This window comes from Frieseomelitta varia, unplaced genomic scaffold (assembly GCF_011392965.1).
Source record: "Frieseomelitta varia isolate USP_RPSP 00005682 unplaced genomic scaffold, Fvar_1.2 scaffold_230, whole genome shotgun sequence".
NCBI classification, from domain to species: domain Eukaryota; kingdom Metazoa; phylum Arthropoda; class Insecta; order Hymenoptera; family Apidae; genus Frieseomelitta; species Frieseomelitta varia.
The window spans coordinates 106,531-119,672 of record NW_025109958.1 but is presented as its reverse complement, the minus strand read 5'-3'; the positions used below and the strand labels follow the sequence as shown (position 1 = coordinate 119,672).

At 31.1% G+C, this 13,142-nt stretch overlaps 3 protein-coding genes across 4 annotated transcripts; 2 read left to right on the top strand and 1 right to left on the bottom strand.

The window, feature by feature from the left end:
* Positions 1 to 289: 289 nt before the first annotated feature.
* Positions 290 to 9,298, top strand: LOC122527725. Of its 2 annotated transcripts, none has more exons than XM_043652161.1 (8): positions 290 to 1,397; positions 3,629 to 4,001; positions 4,084 to 4,315; positions 4,400 to 4,752; positions 4,824 to 5,046; positions 5,113 to 5,441; positions 5,521 to 5,749; positions 5,873 to 9,298. In XM_043652161.1, exons 1-8 carry the CDS (start codon positions 1,354 to 1,356, stop codon positions 7,786 to 7,788), a joined length of 3,699 nt encoding a protein of 1,232 aa, XP_043508096.1. In that variant the 5' UTR covers positions 290 to 1,353; the 3' UTR covers positions 7,789 to 9,298. The 2 variants fall into 2 exon arrangements, with proteins under 2 accessions (XP_043508096.1, XP_043508097.1); XM_043652162.1 differs by lacking the exon at positions 290 to 1,397 and adding an exon at positions 1,942 to 2,482.
* LOC122527728 (U6 snRNA-associated Sm-like protein LSm8) lies at positions 8,790 to 11,278 on the bottom strand. Its single transcript, XM_043652168.1, has 5 exons — positions 11,147 to 11,278; positions 10,307 to 10,514; positions 10,187 to 10,227; positions 9,814 to 9,941; positions 8,790 to 9,473 (listed from the first exon to the last, which is right to left on the bottom strand). The coding sequence occupies exons 2-5, from the start codon at positions 10,335 to 10,337 to the stop codon at positions 9,383 to 9,385; spliced, it is 291 nt and encodes a 96-aa protein (XP_043508103.1). The 5' UTR covers positions 10,338 to 10,514; positions 11,147 to 11,278; the 3' UTR covers positions 8,790 to 9,382.
* LOC122527727 (transcription initiation factor TFIID subunit 8-like) lies at positions 11,184 to 12,795 on the top strand. Its single transcript, XM_043652167.1, has 5 exons — positions 11,184 to 11,316; positions 11,650 to 11,936; positions 12,072 to 12,222; positions 12,314 to 12,457; positions 12,544 to 12,795. The coding sequence occupies exons 1-5, from the start codon at positions 11,187 to 11,189 to the stop codon at positions 12,705 to 12,707; spliced, it is 876 nt and encodes a 291-aa protein (XP_043508102.1). The 5' UTR covers positions 11,184 to 11,186; the 3' UTR covers positions 12,708 to 12,795.
* Positions 12,796 to 13,142: the final 347 nt, after the last annotated feature.

Here is a 13,142-nt window from a genome sequence, read left to right as displayed (position 1 = left end):
TCGTCTCATAAACTGATACATTTTTATACAATCTGCTGACAGTAATACGCTCTGTCCGACCATCGTACTTTTTCGCCTGCCTGCGACTAGTCTCGTTCATAAATAACATATATTCTTCTTTCGCTGAGATAAATAATCTGAGAGTACGCGGAAGTATACACGGAGAGACGTTAAAAACGCTGTTGTCAATCCATCCAGAACGTACGATTCGCGTCGAGTCGCGTGCATCAGAAACATTTTCTTCTTTTTTTTTCCTTTTTTTTTTTTCTCTTGAATTCGACAATAGACGCACGTCTGATTAACTCGTAGTTGTTTTCTTTAGAAAGGCGAGACGAGGAAATTATTTCGTCGCTCCCTTTCTCTCTCTCTCTTTCTCTCTCACGCGCTCTCTCCGATAAATTTTCAATCGGAAAAAGGGAGCATCGTTATCAGACACACGCGGGGAATCGTCAAAGTGGAAATTACACCTTTTTGCGTCATACTCTGCCTGCGAGAAGCTTGGAGTCGTATCGGAGAGAAAAAGTTTTTTTTTTCTTTTTCTTCTCCGTCCGATTGTTGCGGGGCCTCGAAAAGAGAAAAAAAGCAACGGAAACATCGCGTGTTTCTTATCGAGCTTGGCTCTTATCTTCGTGTTTTGACTTTGATGTTCGAGAGCGTAACGGGAAAAAAAGAAATAGCTCGGGGACGCCTGTAAGCGAGAGGCTTATCGTCGGTCGGCCATATGCCACGTCAGGTCAGAATGACGTCGCAGTGGTAAGATCGCGACATTTGACGAAATTTAATAGCCGCAGAAAGGAGCGGACCACAGTGAAATATCTATCATCCATTTTTCGCCGAATCGAGAAGTGCAAACAATAACCACGGACAAAATAGAGAGTACAAACGGAAGCTTTAATTAAACAAGGCGTAGCCTGAATTGTGTACAGGCGAGAAGAGTTGTTTGGGAGGAGTATAGAGAGAAAAAAAAAGAAAGAGGACAGAGGAATGTAACTGTAAGGCAACAATAGGGAGAAAGAGAGAGGAAAAAACAAAGAGACAGAGAGAAACGTTTTTTTTAGTAAAAACTTCTGGTATATTCGGTTGTTGGGTGTGCGCACGCGCACGCCCGAGAGAAAGAGAAACGGAGAGACATACGAGAGACACGTTTCTTTGTAGGTTAATTAGTGTCCTGGTAATTGAGTAATTTTTTTTTTTTTTTTTTTTGAAAATTCTTTCAAATGCTAGAATTCAGGCACGCGATTATTTTGCAAGCAAAGAGCCATCGAGTGTGGTCGCGTCAATCGATCGAATGATCATCGTCGGGCCACAGTGCTATATCATACGGTACAAAACACGATCGATCGGGACAAAACAATGGCATTAGAGAGTGTTTCCGCGGCCGAGACTCTAATCCAAAGGTTTGCCTCCACATTTTTTATTCACCAATAAATCAACAGTCGAAATTTTTAAGACTGTTACTCTATACCAACTCACGTTACACATATTTGACTTCCCCCCTCTCCGGAAGCTCCGTGCTGTTTCCCCGCTTTCGTTTCAGTATATACCATTGGCACTGTGAGAAAAAAAAAAAAGAAAAAAAAGAGGGAGAACGAAAACCTATATTATTATTCTGTTCGAATACGCATAATTTACTTCTTTTTTTTTCTTTTGCGATTCTCTTTTCATGTTTCTTCATTGCTCTGAAATTGAACCAGAATTTCTATTGTACTCTAGAATCTATAATGTAAAGTTGTTTGAACATTGAATGCTTTGGTGTCGTTCTTGAGGCCAAGATCATCTTGGTGACGAAGAGATTCTTCGATGTGTATATTCCAACATACAATTACTTGAGTATTGATTCACTAACTAAATGTAAATGTGAATATTTTAAACTAATGATAAAAATGTTAGCTCTGTGGCGATTCATAAGCTATGCTTCTAAATATATATATATATATATATATAGCAGATCATGGTATATTTCGACGAGCATTGAAGAACTAAGTTCTGGTATAAAAACGGAAGGAAAAAGGAAGTTTGTGTAAATAAAAGAAATACGCACGAGATCTTCTCGGAGAGACGAATATACATATACAGAAAGATACATACACATACATTTTCCGGTTTTAAGTATGACATATTTATACAAGTATCTAACACACATTCAGACTAAATTTATACACAGCACGTACGCAGACGTACGCTATATATGTATATTCATATGTACATTTGACTTGCATACACATGTGTATACTCTTACATATACACATATACACACGTGAATGAACGATACAACCGAGTTCTACACGCGAAGAAATTCTGACGCATGATATCGAAAAATGTTATACGCACTGTTGACAATGCTGTAACGATGACAATGAGATATGCTATAAAAATGTGACATTGTACATTGATATCCGATGTTCATGCTATTGCATTGATGACAAATCAATTATGATAGTTGATGATGAATAATGATGTTAATAATGAACACGATTTGTGGGTAAGGAAATTCCAATTTATTTATTTTCCTTCATGGTATACAAATATGATGCGTTTCTTTTTTTATTATGCTAATTTAACAATCTTCTAGCGCCTGCAACTTGCAAATTCTCTTTTTCCTTTCCGTATTCGTATATTTTATTTTAAATATATGGGATTGGTCGTGCACTTCGTTTAATATGGATTCTCCTTCGTTTACATTACAACTTTCTACATATTATACGACTGAATGTATGTTTCCAAAATACGCTGTTTACCGGATAAGCCGGTGATAGCTGGTATTGAGAAAAGAGTCATTTTTCAACCATGTATTACGTTGACTATATATTTCAAAGTTGCATCGATCGTTGTGCTACAACGTGTCGTTAGTCACCTCCCAAAGCAGCCAATGTTTTCAGGTCAACTAGTAGCGGAAGCTCCTTTCAGCTATACTCTGCTCGACCAAAATTCGATGTTCCTTTATTCAACGAACAACGTGTGATATATCTAATAATTATTGCTGTTAATGTCCCTGACAGCTTTTATGATTACAATCCAATTTTATTCTAGCAACTTTTTTATTTCGTTTTATCAAAGAAATGCATTTTGCATTTCTTTTTAATGAGTTTTAAATGATGATGATGATGATGATGATGATGATGATAATGATAATGATGCTGATGATGATGCTGATAGTAATAACAATGATGATGATGATGCTGCTGATGATGATGATTATGATTATGATGATAATGATAAATGATGATTTTAAAGTGAAATGAAAAAAATTTTCAATTTCACTTCCATGGATAAAATAGACAAACAAATATAACAAATTGTAGCTTTGAAAAATGGATCAAATAATGGATATCTGAGAATATAATATTCATATATAATTTAATTATTTTAATCTTTTAGTTAATATTATAAATAAATTTTACTCTTACTCTTATTCCTATTCTGTAGTATAAAATTATGTAAGATTAAAATTTATTTTAAGTCTCTTAAAGTTGTTGATCAAGCAAAATCTCTGTCATCGTTGCAAACATTGAACATTTTATTTTAGTTATATATAAAGTATATAACTAAACTATACGATATTAGGTATAAAAAAGAAAATGTATATTATACATTTTTAGCTAATAATATATTTTTGATATATGTCTAGCAATGATGATAATGACTTGGAAGATGGGGAAATTCCATCCGATGAAGATGATGAGCCTCTACCACCACCAATAAATAATGATGTCAATAAAAACGCATCAAAAGCAGATGTACAGAAAAATAAAACTTTTGATTCTAAATTTAATAAAAATAAAAAATCAAGTGTTCAAGGAAGTAGCAAGCATGATAGATTTTTAAAATACAAAAATCCATCAGAAGATTGGGCAGGAGATGTAGAAAAAGCAATTAGGGCAGCATTGGAAGAAGACGGTTCTAGAAATCAAGATTCCAAATCTAAAAGTAAAAATAATAGAAATAAGAGTAGAAAAAGAATAAGAGATGAAAGGGAGGAGGACCGTAATAAAGATCAAAAGGTTTTAGTAGTTAATTATCATTAGTAGAATTAATTCAAATCAATTAATTCACACAGACTTATTATAAATTTATGATTTACAGAGAAGAAAAGTGAGCGATGATGAAAATGTTAATGAAGATGAGGATGAAATGTTATTTGTTAGAGGTGCTTCACCTATTAGAAAAGATTCACAAGAGAATAATTCTCCAAGACATTCAAACGAACATGAAAATTTTGATAGTAACTCAGATTATGATGAAAGGCCTAATGTAAATCGACATAGAGATAATGATAATAAGCGCAGTAATTCGAGAGGAGGTGGTGGTGGGGGAGGTATGATAATGTATTAATATTACCAAGTTAACTTGTTAAGTTTTCTTCTTGTATATTAGTACAAATGATGTTTTTATAATGTAGGACGTAGAGGCGGTAAAAATGAACGCGGCGGTAAAAATAAAACCCGTGGGCAAATGCGAAACGATAGAAACGGGCGGAGAAATCAAAATAACGATCATAATCAAGATCCAGATGCTATATGCGTTTATTACATGCAAGGAAAGTGTCACAGAGGAGACGATTGTCCCTTTTCACACAATGCTTTGCCACCACGAAAAATGGAACTATGCAAGTTTTATCTTATGGATTGTTGTGCAAAGAGAGATAAATGTCTTTATATGCATCATGACTTTCCATGTAAATTTTTCCATACAGGATTAAAATGTAATCAAGGAGAAAATTGTAAATTTTCTCATCAGCCTTTAAACGAACAGGTACTTATATTTCAGCTTTTATATTAATATACTTTAGAAAAGCGTACATTAATTATTATACTTCTACACAGGTGAAAGGAATTTTATTAAAACATTTAGAAACAGCACCAAAAGAAATTCTTGGAGATTTTCCACGTTTAAGTAGAGAAGGAGCAATGTTAATGATAAATAATACAGCAAGAACATTGGCACAAGGTCAAGAAATTACGAATCAAAAAATTCCGAGTCTTTTTGAACTCAATATTTCAGCACCAACTAGTACCACAGAGAAGAGTAACGAAAGAGAAGAAAAAGGTATTTAGATATATTTTTATTTATATTTTTAAGGATATAATTTGTACTAAAAATAAAATTTATTAGAAGAACAAACGCAACAGCAGAAAACTGTTAGAGAAAGGAAATCATCAGGAAAGAAAACTCGTTGGGGTTCTGATGAAGATAGGGTTCCATACGAACAAATCATGCTGCTGCAATCATCAGCCAACGAGCTTGGTTTGCAACTTCCTAATGCCGCGTTGGGTTTAGCGACTCAACAACATCTGCAGAAACCTTTAGTACCCCAATCTATGCCAAATATGGACTTTTATACTGAAGCTAATAACATCGAATCAAACAAAACAAATTTAATTAAAACAAGGGACAGAGAAGATTTTACAAAAGATGTAGAAGAGGATGAGATACTGGAACAGGCATGATAATTACAGTTTTATATTATGTAATAAATTTGTATAAAAGACTACAATATTATATAATAATCTTTACTTTTAGGCAAAAAAGAAAGACACATCATTACTTGAAAATTCGAAAGACATAGACTTAAGACAGTTATTAAAAGCAAAAAAGCCTCCACCTGTTGTTAGTATAGCTGATGAAGTAGCAAATCTTACTAAATCTAAGTTCGACGAGGAAAGTGATCAAGATGAAGAAACAGATCTTGTTATAGAAATGCCAATAGAAGATGATGATAAGCAGAAAGATAAAGGTACAGAACAAGAAGGTAAGATCGAGTTCTCTTATTTGTGTATAAAGTATAAAAATGAAAATAAAAAGGAAAATTAGCAAAAATTATTTAATTTATGATATTATTATTATTATCTAATTTATTATTATTTATATATAGAAACAAATATTACAAACGAAGGAGCTAATAATCACTGTGATACTTCTTCACCATGTGCGGAAGAACAAGTACCAACTCATCTACCAAAGAAGGCACAGGAATTGTTTATGCGTATTCAGCAACAGCAACGGGCGGCTCAAGATAGTTTTAAAAATATAGAAAACGAATGCTCTGCACGAAATACAGATCAAATTTTAGAAGACTGGTATTCAGATGATGAAGATGACGATGACGATGATGAAAGTGGAAATCTTACAATAGTTCTTTCTAATAAAGATATGTCGAAAGAAGAAAGTGAATCTGCAGAAAAAACACAAAATATTGTGATTAAAGAAGAATTTCAAACTGCACTTTCTGCTCCTACTATACCTCAGCCAGCAGCTATTGTAGACAAACTTGGAGATTTGAGTAAAATTGACATTAGTGCCGAAGTATCAAAACTATTATCGTCAATAAAGGCAACAACGGGTAAATCTTCCCAACAAAATATATCGGATTATTCCTCACAAGCTGAAGCCTCACCGGACAGAATATCATTGGACGAATCAAATGTCCAAAGTAAAAGTGTTAGCAGATTCAATACTTCGAATCAGTTATCAAAAATTGAAAACGAAACATCGAGTCCACATTCCTCCCCTGGAACAAGTTCTGTACCTATTTCCAGAGATCCTCGTATGTCTCGAGATCCGAGACAACGTAGAGACGAACAAAAATCAAGCAGTCCTAATAGAGTAGATAACAAGAAGGAATCTAAGCATCTTAGATTAGAAACAAGTATTTATAGTTCCGGTATTACTGCTGTTGATACTAATATGGATACTGATCTTCGAACTAAGACCGATCAAGATCTTCGAAGGAAAGATATGGATTTCAGGCAACAATTTCAAACCGGTTTCGGAGATACTGATCTTCGAGTTGTTGGTGCAGGATTCACCGATACATCCACTAAGTCTGATGTAGATTTGCGACAAATGTTGAGCTTACCATTTAAACCCGCACCGTCGCACATACCTTGTACAGAAATCGATGCAAGTATATCTTCGCATCCTCCAATGACGTACAAAGTATACGTCGTTGACATACCAAGGCCCGACTATACGGGTCTCAAGCTCACTAAGAATGATGCACAGGTAAAATATGATCCACGATTACGTAAAATTTTTAGAATTGGCAAAATTGAATTGGCTGATTCTCCTATGTCTCCGCCGCCAATTAAAATGGATACTCCTAAATCACCTCCACAAGTTCGATCCGATCCACGTCGAAAAGCTCTCGAGGCTTCCAATTTATCTTCTCAAAATGTGAATACTTCCATGATGAAGAACGTTCAACAGTCACCAATGGAAATGTCGAGCATGGGAATGGGTCCTGGTAGTATGGCCGTTCCTCAAGGTATGCCTGGACCACAAGGAATGCAAGGAGGACAAAGCATGATGCCAATAGGTCCAAATCCGATGCTTGGAAATATGGGTCCTATAGGACCTATAATGAACGCACCGATGGGTCCTCAAAACATACCACCAATGGGTATGACAGGAATGTCCAATTTGCCTCCAGGAATGACTATGAATGGACCAGTTGTGCCTCAGAATCAGATGAACTTTGATCCACGTTTTAATGTTCAACGTAACAATGGAGCTGGTTTGTTAGGCCCAGCGCCTGGTGTAGGTTTTGGCCCAGATGTTAATACCTCATATGATGGTGCGCAAACATACCCCAGTGGTAATTTTAATAACTTTGGTCCCGGTCCTACTCCAGTGCCTCCAGACTCTAGTATGATGGGATTCAATCCAAATGGTCCGAATCCAAATTTTGGTATGGAGGGACCTGAGTGGAATGGAGCGAACCAAAATAGACGTGGTGGACGAATCAGGCGACGAAATCGAAATAGGACCAATATCGTGACTAATAATTAAGGCAATAAGCAATTTCAAATAGGTACATAAGCAAAGTACCTGGTGATAATTCTCATTGTAATTTAAATTTGTACAGCATGCATTACTGATAATGCATTCATTTATGGTGGTCCACATTAATGATTTTTTGATTGTGTCAATTGTACATGGTGTCAAATGCTCGCTAGTGGTTAAATAGCAAAATATAAATTTATATATCGAAGAAAGATATTAAAAATTGTACATGAATTACATACTTTGAAGCATTTCTTTACATAAAATATAAATAAACACCAATGAATGGTGTAAGTAATGCTCATAATTACGTGACATTCTATATTTTATTTAAAAAAAAATATAAATAATATTATACATGAGAAATATATAAAATACATCTATTATAAATAATAGCAAATGAAATTTTCAATGGAATTATGTATCTGTATATATTGAACATCTTTATCCATTTAAAAAGACATTTAATATATAAGATATGATGAATGAAAAATCGTTTAATTGTATTGTTTGATTTGTATCTTTTTTTTTATTTTTTTTATTTTTTATTTTTTTTTTTTTTATGTCTTCCATATGTAGTATATAATAGAAATACATATATACATATGAATATATGTATGTATGTATGCATGTGTGTATAGGTATGTACGTGTGTGTGTGATTTATATATAAATAATAATTTTGGCTTCTAAAATGCATATAAGTTCGATTAAATTGCGTTTAGACAGTATCAAAATAACATATTGATTAAGCATTAAATGGCTCAAGGCCTAGTATCATAAATCGAAACACCAATAAAATAACATAGTACATGATACAGTACGAAAATGCAATATTTTATAAAAAAAAAAAACTAATGTATTTATAAGAGTTTTCAAAACAATTGTACATGGACATACTTTTTTACTTACATTAGAAAAGGTATAGATGGATATCAAAAGAAATTTTTATTTAAAATTTTGTAGGGATTGCAGGTTAAAAATGTATTTAAATAAATGTGAACCTTATCATAATCTAGGTTTTACACTATTAGTAACATTTTTACTCTATAATTACATTTATCCGTGATGGCTACCATATGTTCCATGTATTAATATTAAATACATCTTTCTGCTAAAACGCAGATTAAGAAATACTTCCTTTTTGAGAAATAATATTAGAAACAGAGTATATATTTCAATTTAAAGAATTGTTCACTTATTATTCAATGTTGACCTGTTCATATTTTTCTTTATTATTACTCCTAGAAAGTTAAAAAATGAAAATTACATTTGTAAAAAATATAGTTTACTATCACACAGTGAAACTTTTTTGTACAATTTAATTATTAATTCTAGTATGTCTTTCTACTATTATCTGTAATGTTGTAAACAATGGTTGTATTTATCCATTGCACTTTGTTCAAAACGCAAATATTTTAAATATGGATATAAAAAATGATAAAATTTATACAATATACAATCCATGTAAGAAATTGTACTTTCGTTTGATTATAATTCATTGTTGCAAATTCTTATTTAATTATTATTGTTGTTATTGATATTATTTAGTTATACTATTATTTGTAAGCAAAAATAATTATAATTGTAATCTTTTTTCATCAATGTACAATAGAACTTAAAGGATCAGCTCTTATAGCTGATAGATCTAAACGTGCATCCATCTCGTCATCCAATTCTCCTACAATTGCCCTAAAAGAAGAAAAAAAAATAATTTACTTATTTATTTAGTATTTTTTTAAACATTTATGAGATAAGCGACTATGAATTGTAAATAAAATTAATAATTATATGTATTTTTTTATTGAAATAATTATATGTATTTTTTTATTTTATTTGCATTGTCTGAAACTGCCAGAATAAAAACATAAAATTAATATTTTCTATTTCGTGTATTATACATAATATAACATTATACATAATATACTTAAATTGAATAATTAATGAACAAATTTTTAAAACAAATAAGCTAATATTATGAACAAAAATATCTTTCAAATACACGAAGAATAAATTAAGTTAAATTACTTACACATTATCACCTCTGATAATATGTAAACCTAATACTACTTGCTCTACACCTTGAGTTGTACTATACACACGTTCATGAGACTCGTCTAATATTATATTAATTGTTTGGTCAAAACCCTTCAACGTTCCCTGAAAAATGAAAAATTTTAGTATTTATAATCTCAACATTAAAACAACTACAATGCATTTTGCAAAAAGAAAAAACGGTCTTAGTCATTTATCGACACGAAACATTAAACTGAATAGTCAGTCACAATTATGAAAGATATATTTCTCTACATGACAATACATGTGTAAGAATATTGCAATAATAATTATAATATATAATTAATAAAGAAATTATAACACGTACACATTAGAAATAGTATACTTACGATGAAATTTCTACCATCTGAAGTGATTATGGAAACAGTATCTAGGAAATTGCTAAGGATAAATGTGGCTACCAAAAATAAAATAAACAAGGTAGAAAGACAAGATAAATAAAAGGATACGATTTACATAACTTTCCAAACCTGACGCCATAATCTTAGTTGTTAATTATACATTAAAATAATCTTTCTCATATAATGTCTTCTCTCCAAAATGGGATTTATATACATGCGCGTCGTAGTTGATACTTGTATAACAAATGCGTATCAGTTAATTTACTGCTTTGCAAATGTATACATTACTCGATTACGCGTTTAGGATAGAGATTTTCTGTTACATTAAGAATTATTATTTATCTCGTATATGTCAGATGTTCGGTTCAATCACATACGATCGGAACACCAAATAAAAGCTTAATACATTCACTGTTAAGTAATTTATTTGTAAGGTTCAAGCTGATTGGTAACACGATCATGTAATAAAAGCGTGTAAATATTTTTTTTATTTTACAAAATCGTTATTACAAATTTAACTTAATTAAAGTTCGATGTTTTGATTTTAATAGATGTTAAATATAAAATAAAATAGCTTAAACCGTATTTCAAATAGAACAACTCGAGCACATTTTAGTGAAATTCTGATAGATTTGGGAATTCGTGATCACCATATGTAATTTATTATTGTTATTATGAAGATTATTCCCTTCTATTTGTAAAATCTTAATTTTTATTTTTAAAAAATAATAATAAGTCTGTATTTGTAAAAAGCTTTAGTTACTTTCCAAGTTGTTAAAATATTAAATTTGTAACTAGGAGATATATTAATTTATTGTATAAAAAATAATTCTATCGAAATAGAAACGATGTATACAAAAGCGTACTTTATTGAACATTGTTTTGAACTATCTTTTGAGTTTCTAGTATACAGTACTTACAGTAGCACACCAAATAATTGTTTCTTACCGTGGTAAATTTCGCTTATTGTTCCTCCACTCCAAACAACATGGATTTTCAAACAACAAACACAAGGAGGAAAATATTAAATCATGTAGTCTGTAGTATTTTAGTCGAATGTGGTTACGATACTTGTGAAAAACAAGCACTAGAAGTTCTCACAGAAATGCTACTGTCTTGTAAGTATTTTAATTAATTCTAGTATTTCTAACCTCTCCGTATTCGAAATTTGTCAACTTCATTAAGATATCATTGATTATAAACACAGATGATAAATATTTGTATTATAAATATAAATATAGATTATGTAAAAAATTTATGTGAAGAGAATACTGTTATAAATCTATATAACATAAATATAAAATATATTAAACCTAAATAGGTTATGTGAATGGAAATCAATGTAATTGGATAGAAATTTCAGAAACTGAATAAACACTTATGAGATTATTATTAAACTTATCTTATTATTCACTAGACAGATTTGTAACATGTGCTTAAATTGTTTATAGTTCTTGTAGAGGTTGGAGAATCTGCAAGGAATTACTGTGAACTCTCTGGTAGAACAGAACCGCTTATTGCGGATGTTATAGTAGCATTGGTAAATATGGGTATAAAATTAGATAATTTGGAAAGTTATGGCAAGAGAGCCAATAGAACAGTTTTGCCACCGCTTCAGCAACAAACTCAATCGAAGCAATTAAATATTTTGCAAGCTGGAGTGAAACAGAGTCATCCGTCTCACATACCGAGTTATTTACCAGCTTTCCCTGATCCGCATGCATACATTCGAACACCGGTAAAGTAGTTATGAGAATAAAAATACATGTACTTTTTCAAAGGCTTATACAATTATATTCATTAATATTTTTAGTTACTCTACAATACAGCTTTTAATTACAGCTTTTAATTTACATAACTTACTTATAAACAGACACATAAACAACCAGTAACAGAATACGAAGCAATAAGAGAGAAAGCAGCAACACAAAAACGTGATATTGAAAGAGCTTTAACAAGATTTATTGCAAAAACTGGGGAAACACACAGTCTGTTTTTAACGGAAGATAACAGTATGTTCCCATGTAAGTGGAGATTTTTTTAAAAATTTGTACAAAATAGAAAATTTCTATATAAGCAATACAATGTTTAATTAAGAATTAAATCTCATTTCAGTAATATCATGTAAACCACAATTTCCTAGTTATCTTTCTGCACTCCTTCCGCAGGATCAAATTTTTGAAACTGATCAAGATTTTCAATTTGAACCAAGCCCAATTAAAAAGAAAAAGGAGCAAGAAAGAGAAGAGTTGGAAGAAGGTCTTATTTTACCTTAAATAGATATTAAAAAATTTATTTTGTTATTATTATGGTAAATTAATTTATGATATTTTATATATTTATAGGTATGAAAGGACAAAATGAAGATATTGAACAAAATGGAGAAATTACAACACAACAAGATGCTATAGATAATCCTTACTTAAGACCCGGAAAAATACCAAAAAATAAAATGCCAGGTGCCTCAGTTCCTGGTTTACATTCGATAAAGAGGGATTCTCTTGAATAATGTCTTCAACAACAATGGTATTATTTTAATAAATTTATTATTTCTTAGGTTAATATTGTGTACATAATAATATATTATAAAGTATATTTGACAAACTTTTGTATTTATATTATATAATAAAAATTAATCTTTGTTATAAATAGCTTTATATAAAATTATCTTGAATTATTAAAATGAATATTATATACTGCAAATATTCCACAATTTCACTTTATAAACTGTTATATACGTTCGTATTAAATTTACAATTTTCCTCAAATTATATATTAAATTGATTCCACATACATATTTGGTTTTACATTGCTTACTTTTATATTTTTCAATATATATCAGATCTATATTGCACATATATAGCACCAGTTCGAAAAAAATAAGAATATATTATAAAGACAACTATATAAATCCTCTAAAAAGGATGATTAGATAAAACTTACA

Coding starts and splice junctions, on each gene's coding strand:
- LOC122527728 (XM_043652168.1), bottom strand. CDS start 10,337: ATGGCGTCAGGTTTGGAAAGTTATGTAAATC. Junction 9,942..10,186: donor CAGATGGTAGAAATTTCATC/GTAAGTATACTA, acceptor TTCATTTTTCAG/GGAACGTTGAAGGGTTTTGA. Junction 9,474..9,813: donor ATTATCAGAGGTGATAATGT/GTAAGTAATTTA, acceptor TTCTTCTTTTAG/GGCAATTGTAGGAGAATTGG.
- LOC122527727 (XM_043652167.1), top strand. CDS start 11,187: ATGGATTTTCAAACAACAAACACAAGGAGGAAAATATTAAATCATGTA. Junction 11,937..12,071: donor ATGCATACATTCGAACACCG/GTAAAGTAGTTA, acceptor ACTTATAAACAG/ACACATAAACAACCAGTAAC. Junction 12,223..12,313: donor AGATAACAGTATGTTCCCAT/GTAAGTGGAGAT, acceptor ATCTCATTTCAG/TAATATCATGTAAACCACAA.
- LOC122527725 (XM_043652161.1), top strand. CDS start 1,354: ATGGCATTAGAGAGTGTTTCCGCGGCCGAGACTCTAATCCAAAG. Junction 1,398..3,628: donor GCCGAGACTCTAATCCAAAG/GTTTGCCTCCAC, acceptor ATATATGTCTAG/CAATGATGATAATGACTTGG. Junction 5,047..5,112: donor TAACGAAAGAGAAGAAAAAG/GTATTTAGATAT, acceptor AAAATTTATTAG/AAGAACAAACGCAACAGCAG.